This window comes from Halichoeres trimaculatus, unplaced genomic scaffold (genome assembly GCF_033239565.1).
Source record: "Halichoeres trimaculatus isolate MK-OKI-2021-1 unplaced genomic scaffold, fHalTri1.1 fHalTri1_scaffold_14, whole genome shotgun sequence".
Taxonomy (NCBI): domain Eukaryota; kingdom Metazoa; phylum Chordata; class Actinopteri; order Labriformes; family Labridae; genus Halichoeres; species Halichoeres trimaculatus.
This window is the reverse complement of record NW_027437192.1, coordinates 34,081,144-34,089,407: the sequence shown is the minus strand read 5'-3', so window position 1 is coordinate 34,089,407 and position 8,264 is coordinate 34,081,144. Positions and strand designations below refer to the sequence as shown.

General features: G+C 41.7%; 1 protein-coding gene across 4 annotated transcripts; it reads right to left on the bottom strand.

Moving 5' to 3' along the window:
• Positions 1–2,662: 2,662 nt before the first annotated feature.
• On the bottom strand, positions 2,663–8,075 carry ssr2 (signal sequence receptor, beta). 4 transcript variants are annotated; one of them, XM_074687376.1, is made up of 7 exons: positions 7,998–8,075; positions 7,114–7,280; positions 5,475–5,573; positions 4,639–4,747; positions 4,453–4,530; positions 3,234–3,344; positions 2,663–3,203 (listed from the first exon to the last, which is right to left on the bottom strand). In XM_074687376.1, the coding sequence occupies exons 2-6, from the start codon at positions 7,278–7,280 to the stop codon at positions 3,234–3,236; spliced, it is 564 nt and encodes a 187-aa protein (XP_074543477.1). In that variant the 5' UTR covers positions 7,998–8,075; the 3' UTR covers positions 2,663–3,203. The 4 variants fall into 4 exon arrangements, with proteins under 4 accessions (XP_074543477.1, XP_074543476.1, XP_074543475.1 ...); XM_074687375.1 differs by having other exon boundaries at positions 2,663–3,197; XM_074687374.1 differs by having other exon boundaries at positions 2,663–3,189.
• Positions 8,076–8,264: the final 189 nt, after the last annotated feature.

The following is an 8,264-nucleotide window of genomic DNA, read 5'->3' as shown; positions in this document are numbered from 1 at the left end:
ACCCAGCGGCATCATGCTGTTCACGGACGTGGCTGACGGAGCTGACATTGGACGCCGCGACACATTGGAAGAGCTCCACCTGCTGTGAGCAGACAGGATCCAGGAGACAGAGACTGAACAGACTGCTGGGGAGGCTCAGTCCTGGACCCTGTGGAGGTGGAGACTGGCTGGGCTGGAGAGTGGTGGACGAGTGGTGGACGGGATGTCGTCATCTAATTTCTTATGGACATTTTTGCACTTTCTATACCCTTTCTTACTTTTGTTTTCTTAAATGCTGCGGTGACTCCTGAATTTCCCCTCGGGGATAAATAAAGTATTTTCTATTCTATTCTATTCTATTCTAGTTAGCATATATGCTACAGGCTGCTAACAGCTAATTTCGCATGTAAACAATGCAGCCATGGTTACATGTAGGATCTCCAGACAAACACAGGAGAAAAGTAGTAAAAAATATCGCCGAAGCCACAAAAAGTTTGGTGTCTGTGACCGACAATGAACCATACAAAGTGATGATCCACTCCAAATACAAAGATGACGAAAAAGAGACGAAAAAATTACAAGAAACGGACAAAGACGAGAGAGCTGCTGCAACAGGCAGATACTTGGGTAGCGCCTAAAAAGTTGCCTATAAAGTTGTCCCCCCTAAAAAATCCAGTTGTAATTAATTTTCTAATAGTAAGGTTTTTTTTTCAATGGTGTAATATAAGTCATGCTACTTAAAACACAATGATTGACGAGTTTAACTATTGAAAGATCACACACACACACCCCTCCCTGCACGATCCTTGCAGTGGTTTGATCCAATCTATTTCTCCCAGCACGGATGCTGCAGCCGCGCACAGACACGCACACAAATAAACGCACACAGACAGAGCGGAGGGTCGCGGTCAAGTAAGTAGCTTTCACTGAAAGACTTATCAATCATAATTTCACTTGTTAAACAGACACAGAGAAAATGAAAAGCAAATGTCAACTCCTTTTTCTGAAGTCTGACAGTATGCTTTAAAATAAAAAAGGCGCTGATTGAGCCTCCATCCGATGTGGTGCGCACACACAGACACAGACTACAGAGCGCCAAGGATCGTGATTAAGTGCATTAAAACACTGAACAATGTATAAGTTAATTATCACACCGTTTGCTGCTGGCTGGCAAACAGCCTCTCCTTTATGATGCAAAGAAGGCTGTGACAGATAAGACAGACAGGTGACATGCTGACATCCTCGTCCTCTCATTTATGACACAAATATTAAAACTATTTAAGATGCCTCTAGTGAGATAGAGGCATCTCTAGTGAGATTTATGAATTCATAGATGAAGCCATTATTTATTAAAGTCTTATGTTCTATTCTAGATTTATTGATTTAAAAATAAAGTAGTTATGACTGTGACTTAGATCTTGAATAGATACGGTTTCTAATTCCATTCTGACTGTTAATCTTAACCCCTTATTGTCCTTCAATTAAAATCAACACTTTTTTCATGAATTTGGATATGAAATACTAATTATTGAGTTCATAGTGTTGTGGACGTGTTGCTTCCACATTCATGCCAAAACATTTTTTCATGAACTAAAGGAAAATTAAATCTAGGCTGATTATCCATAGTTGGGACTAGTCACTGTTTAATATCACAATATAAAACAACACAGCAAAAATTATAGCATTTATTTTTATGTCCTCCCCCCTAGGAATCAGTCTCTGAAATTTTACTGTTTATTGTCCCCCCCCCAACAATGAAACGGGATTTTCGCCCTTGGGTACCATTTTTTTGCAGACAGTCTCTGAACATTGGGCTAGAGCCCTCTGCACACAGAGACCTTCGGGTTGTTCAGTCACAAGTTGGATGATGGGTCACAGGGTGGATGTCTTGCTACAGGCTGAATGTCAGGTCACAGGGTGGAGGTTGGATCACAAGGTGGACATTAAGTTTCAAGAGCATCGTTGGCATACCTGTCAAGTTCAGGTTTTTAAAATAAGGGAAATTTCCAGGAATATGATACAGTACCCTTTCCCCACCAAAACGGGAGACCTGAAAGCTATAATCGTTGGGCCACAAGCTGGCTGTCAGGTCACAGGGTAGACTTCAGGTCAGTGGTGGGAGGTTAGGTCAAATCAAATGAGGAGGTGAGGTCACAGAGTGAACATAAGGTCAAGAGGTAGAGATCAAGTTTTAGGGTTAGGTCAAGAGTGGACAACAGCCCACTGGGTGGACGTCAGGTCTCAGGGTGGTTGTAAGGTGAACAACAACTAGCCTTAAACACAGACCAGTGGATGATATCCTGCTTGAAGGAAGGTGACATGAAGTACAACTCACAGGGTGGATACCAGGTCAGAGGTCGGAGGTGAAGTCACACGGTCTTATCGTAAGCAGATAGCAGTAACTGGAAAAGTGAACACTGAAACTTTTTCCAATACAAAGAGCAGACAAACTCTGAGATTCAACGTTTCTACAAACTGACCTCTGATCCTGACCGTGACTGGTCAGGGTCAGGGGTTTAGCAGCGGTTACCATGGGGATGTGCCCCAGTGAAGTGAAAACCCTGAGTTACCCAAGAGTTACCTGTACCACTACATAACTGATTCAACGGGTGCCTCCAGTTCTTTAGATATCATCCATTCAAAAACTTTATAAATACATATTGAAAAAAAGACCTGAGACCACTTTAGAAAAAAAACCCAGAATGATTTTATTCTTTAGCTCATCACCAGCTCCTCACTTCCTGTTTATAACAAAGCATTTTTTCTGGCAGAAACAAAGTCAATACCTGTGTGGGTGTTACTTCCAGGTACAGACATTAAAACATATGTTTCAGTAATAAATTGGATGTTTTCAGAGAGTGATACAGACTATATTCAGGTAACACAGACATTAAAAGCTGTGTTTCAGTAATAAAGTCAATGGTTCAATTCTGGCACAGCTCAAAGTGAGAGCAACCTGTTTTAAGACTGAGTTAAATAAACTCTGAATCATGTTAGAGAAGCTTAGTGAGCTGTTCCCCACCATCACATCACCCTCATCATCCTCACCATCACCTGACTCTCTGATCCAATCTCCACCCCAATATGGGTAATTACCCCGACAACCCCACCCCGTCCCCACCCCAGCCCTACCAACCCATTCCTGTGATATAACCCCCCACCCAACTTTCTCTGACACCATGGAACCTGTGTGTGTGTGTGTGTGTGTGTGTGTGTGTGTGTGTGTGTGTGTGTGTGTGTGTGTGTGTGTGTGTTTAGTTCTTTTTGTTCTTGGGGGAGTCGTACTTCCTCTTGCTGGAGTACCAAAGGATCAGCGGGATACCAATGGATGGCAGAGTCATGACACCAAAGGCGGCCCAGTCCAGCTGAAATAAAAAGCACACCAACAAATATGAGAGCTGGTAAGCAAAAGCAACAACAACAATATAAAACATGTGAGCCAGATAACTAACCAACAAAGAGACTGCAGGTAAACATAAAGAACAGACGTAAGAGCAATAAACAAAAACAGCTCCTAAATCAAAACAGATCCATTCTCTAAATCAGGGGTTCAAACCCTAAATCAGCAGATCAGATGCTGAGTCTGAGAAACAGACCCTGAATCAGCAGTTCAGGCAATGACTTAGACATTGACTTTATAAGTCAAAAGCTGACTCAGCATATCAGATGCGGACCCAGACAAAAAGAGCTGACTCATCAAATCAGGCCCTGAGTTGGTAATTTTCCTGGAAAGTCAGAGGTTGACTCAGCATATCAGATGCTGACTCAAAACAAACAGCTGACTCAGTAAATCAGACTGAAACTCAGAGTGAAGAGCTGACTCAGTAGATCAGACCCTGACTTAGCAAATCAGACACTGAATCAAAGAAAAAAGAGACAACTTAGCCGATCAGATGATGACTCAGAGAAAAGACCTGACTCATTAGATCAGGCCCTGAGTCAGTCATTTGTCTTAGAAAGTCAAAGGTCGACACAGCATAACAGATGCTGTCTCAAAAAAAAAAACAGCTGACTCAGTAAATCAGACCCTGACTCAGCAAATCAGACACTGATTCAAATGATCTAGCTTTGACTTAAGGCTTAAAGCGTGCAATGTCACGCGCACAGAGCAAAGCCAATCAATACGCAGGCTGACTCAGCTGACTGACCGCAGAGGAAGACAGAAATCTATCTGTAACACTTAAGACGTCTTTACTCACCTCCAACTCGCAATTTTATTCATACAGCCCATATCCTTGCTGTCTCCACAACCTTTTCCATAAGCCCTTTTCTTTTGTGTATTTTTCTTCAAAATTGTAGAGTCCGAAAACAACTAGAGGATTGTAAGTGGATTAACGTCCAACACAAACTATTAATCCCTGACCCTTAGAACCAGAGTGAGAACCAGACACTAACCCCGAGAACCAGACTCTGACTCAGAGGATCAGATGTTGGCTCAGTTGATCGTTAAATGACAGGGACTTTAACTCTTACATAGTGGGGGGAGAAGCGGCGGTCAAACTCTCTTTGAGCGAGGATGCCACCCTGTCCAGGAGCGCTGGTGTATCCAACCTGCAGGTGAGCACAACGTTAATACCAGGTGTTGAACTCACCATTTGTTTGTTTTCTAAAGTAGTTAGTTACCTGTTCATCAGCTAGTTTAAAAACATGCAGACTTACCACCACCTGCCCCCCTTCTTGGGCCAGGTAACTGACTGAAGCAGAGGTGAAGTTGAAGTATCCGGCCTTTAGGGGGCGCAAAACCACCGTGTGAGAGACATTACTTGCTCTGGGGTTTTGTTGGTTAAGTCAAAATCTATACATGATTTATTTAAAATAGAAATCAGACACCTTAAAAAACAAGTTAAAAACCCAGAAACAGGTGTATAAAGACAAATTAACCATAAGTTCACAAGTTTAACAAAACATTAAAACAGCTGCACAAGGTGAAAATAATTATAAAGTGGCCTTATTTATGAAAACAGCTGATAGATCTGAAAATAACTAAAGTGGGTCCTCCCTGCAGCCATCAGAGTGTACAATTCTTTGCTTGGAAGAGTGCCCAAACAACTTGAATTTCCCTCCGGGGATTAATAAAGTATGTCTTATCTTATCTTATCTTATCTTGTTTTATCCACTTTTAACCTTAATATTTGGATTGTCCGCCCTTTGCAGTGATTACTGCGGCACATGTCTCTGGCAGAGTGTCTATACATTTTCTGAGAACTTTAACACAAATGTTTTTCCCCTTAGGCCCTGTAAAACACATATGTAGGGCAAGTCCTTTAAGCCCTGGTTGTATGTTCAAACTGTCTAATACTTTTATTCTGAAACTCTGCTTGTGTAAAAATTCTCTCTGTGTTATCATCATTATGTTTACATTGAATGCTCATAATAGATATGTCAAGGTAAAAAGTAACCTGAAAAAAGGACATCACCTGACACACCTGGCACACCTGAGGAACACAAGCATGGATAACCTGAGAGGGTTAGGAGGATTAAGTGTTAAAGGATACGGAGCGATTCTGTCCCACTTCACGTTCAACATCCCAGAGACGATCCCAAAATCCTCCGGAGGAAACGAGTCATCTGACAGCTCCACTTCCAGAGCAGCACTGAGAGACAGACAGGTGAGACAGAGAGACAAGTTTTACCGAGATACATGTGAGACAGACAGAGAAAGAGAGGTGAGACATCAGGTCATCAGACAGCTACACCACAAAAGCAGCACTGAGAGACAGACAGGTGAGACAGAGAGACATGTGAGACCAGGGGTAGGGATGGGTAGCCTCCACATTTGAAATTGTTGTGTTTGTTTATGTGATAATAATAGGACTGTCATTTTACCCCGTTAATTAGAATAACTAATTTCAATTAACACATTATAAAAATTAACACAATTAACTTATTGGCTTCCAGCCATTTTCAGAGCATCAGGACCCAAATAGTATTGTTTTCTCTGACGATGTAAACACTAAAACTACCTAAGAAGAGTGGACTCTCTTCTTTTACGTCTTTCTTCCTGTTTCTGATCCAAAAAACAAACAGACGTACTTTTTTGATCGCGTTCATCTCAGGCGCTCCATCCTTTGATCCTCCCCATGATCTCTGTTGTCTTTTCTCAGGATGACGCCGCTCTTTCTCTCTAAACTACCGCCTCAGTTGGAGCGTGAGCTGCCTGAACTTTTCTGACTTGCAGCGTCTCGCTGTGTCTCTGTCATCTCACATCTTCTCCTCATATCCATGCTGATATCTCATCCAAAGAGAGCACTGCTCTCACTCACAGTAGTTTATGAGCAGGATTTTTATTGATAAGCTCTGCCAGATCCCGCCTCTACAGACGTCAACGGCAGCTAGCACGGACATTTTAATATTGACCAATTGAAGGACCTGGCAGTGGCACGTCACTTCACACATGCCGCTGATCAAACCAAACAAAGCCGAGGTGACAACAGGAATGGACATGCTGATTGTGAGTGAAGCTAGCAAATTTTGCTGGGGCCTTTGAACTGCAAGTTTATTTACAAAAAAATGAAGGTCGGACAGTCAACAAAAAAACAGTTAGTTGTGGCGAATGTAAATGTCATAGATAAATAAATATCATATCACTGAAGCTGCTCCAGCTTGATGTATCATTGTAAAAAAAAAAATTAAGATGCCCTGACTGAGGTTTTATCCAATCAGCAGCAAAAATGAGGATTTACAAATCTTCTCTTCTATGTGTATTCATTTGATTAGTAAGATATGAGATTAAAATTAGATTATTTAGATTAATTAATTAATTACAAATCATGTAATTAATCAGATTAATTGTTTTAATCACCTGACAGCACTGGTTAATAAATTTAAATTTGTTTAATAATAAAATCTCAAAGTTTTTCAATTTAACACATTTATTTCTCCAAACATAAACTTGCAATGCTGTGTTCATGCACATCATGGAAAATTGCCTACTATTCCACTCCCTCACAGTCACAGGGAATGGTTTGGGCACCTACACATGGTACTGTTTGATTTTACGTGAATTGGTACTTGCTTACAGACAGAATTTGGTCGGTACCTATAGAAGTACCTCACTTGGCGCCCATACCTATCCAGGAGTCTTGTGAGACAGGTGAGACAGGTGGAACAGAGACACAGGTGAGGTGGTGTTACCTGGAGCCAACATTGTAGATGTTGTACTGCAGTGTCAAGTCTCGACCTTCCACAGCGTAACGGTTCAGCAGAGACTTTGAGGCCAGCAGACGGGCTCCTTCCTCTCCCAAACCTGAACCCAGTAGAGCCAGGACCAGTATCAGCACCGGGGTAAGAAACTTCATCATCTGGAGACATGAACACACATTCACAATTAGAAGTAAACATAACAGGACCACATGAACCAGGACCACATGAAGCAGGACTCCACACACACTCTTCAGATACAGTAAAACCTAGTTAGACAGCTGTGATCTTGTACTGTAGGCCTGTCAGGACAGAGTTAAAGATCATGTCTTTGTGTTCGAAGCTTCTTTGACTCAGTGTGAGGACCAGCACCATTCAGCTCAAATCGCTGCTAACAGGTTAAACTCTGAACAAAGAATGAGATCAAAGCATGATTTAAACTCTGAACAATAACACGATTTTCCGTTTAAGTCTGACTTGTTATGGACATGGGAGATGTTTCAAGTTAAATTAGGACAGAAGCTAACAGTAAGCTTAAAGCGTCACTGCTCTAAAACAAACATTAAATCTACATTTGGACTAGATCCAGCTAACTGTTACTGTCTATTCACTAGTTTTATTCAAAGTTTTGTAACTAAATTTAAAGATTGTGATGTGATTTAGAGCCTTAGCTCTCTGCTGACGTGGACTGAACAGACTCACTGGTTGATCAATGTAAAAACAGAGATATCAATGAAAAAAATATATAAAAAACACAACAGGTAACTCAAGAAGCAGTCCGAAATTACGTGTGTTTTCTACATAATTTAAAATCATTAAACCCTCGCATTAACACAGTAAAACAGGCTGAAACAGAAGAAAAGTACAGAGCACCATACCGTTCAAGGCTTGTCTTCACAACGCTACGGCTGAAAGAGACACTTCCGCACATGCGCAGAAGCTTCAAGTTGTGGTGCGTTGACGTGTACTTACGGAGGGTAAGCAGACAGAGCAGCGCCCTCTTCTGAGCGGGAGAAAGACTGTGAACGGGAGTGGGACTGTGCTGAGAGCTTCTACGGTTTTCCGGCCGGCTGTACACTGTTAACTTCTACAGTTTTCTGCTTCATCTCGGTTTTTAAGCTGACCAGAAAATAAGAACTCTTTGC

Coding starts and splice junctions, on each gene's coding strand:
- ssr2 (XM_074687373.1), bottom strand. CDS start 7,280: ATGATGAAGTTTCTTACCCCGGTGCTGATACTGGTCCTGGCTCTACTG. Junction 4,748..5,474: donor AAGTGGGACAGAATCGCTCC/GTATCCTTTAAC, acceptor ACAAAACCCCAG/AGCAAGTAATGTCTCTCACA. Junction 4,531..4,638: donor AAGAAGGGGGGCAGGTGGTG/GTAAGTCTGCAT, acceptor GCTCACCTGCAG/GTTGGATACACCAGCGCTCC.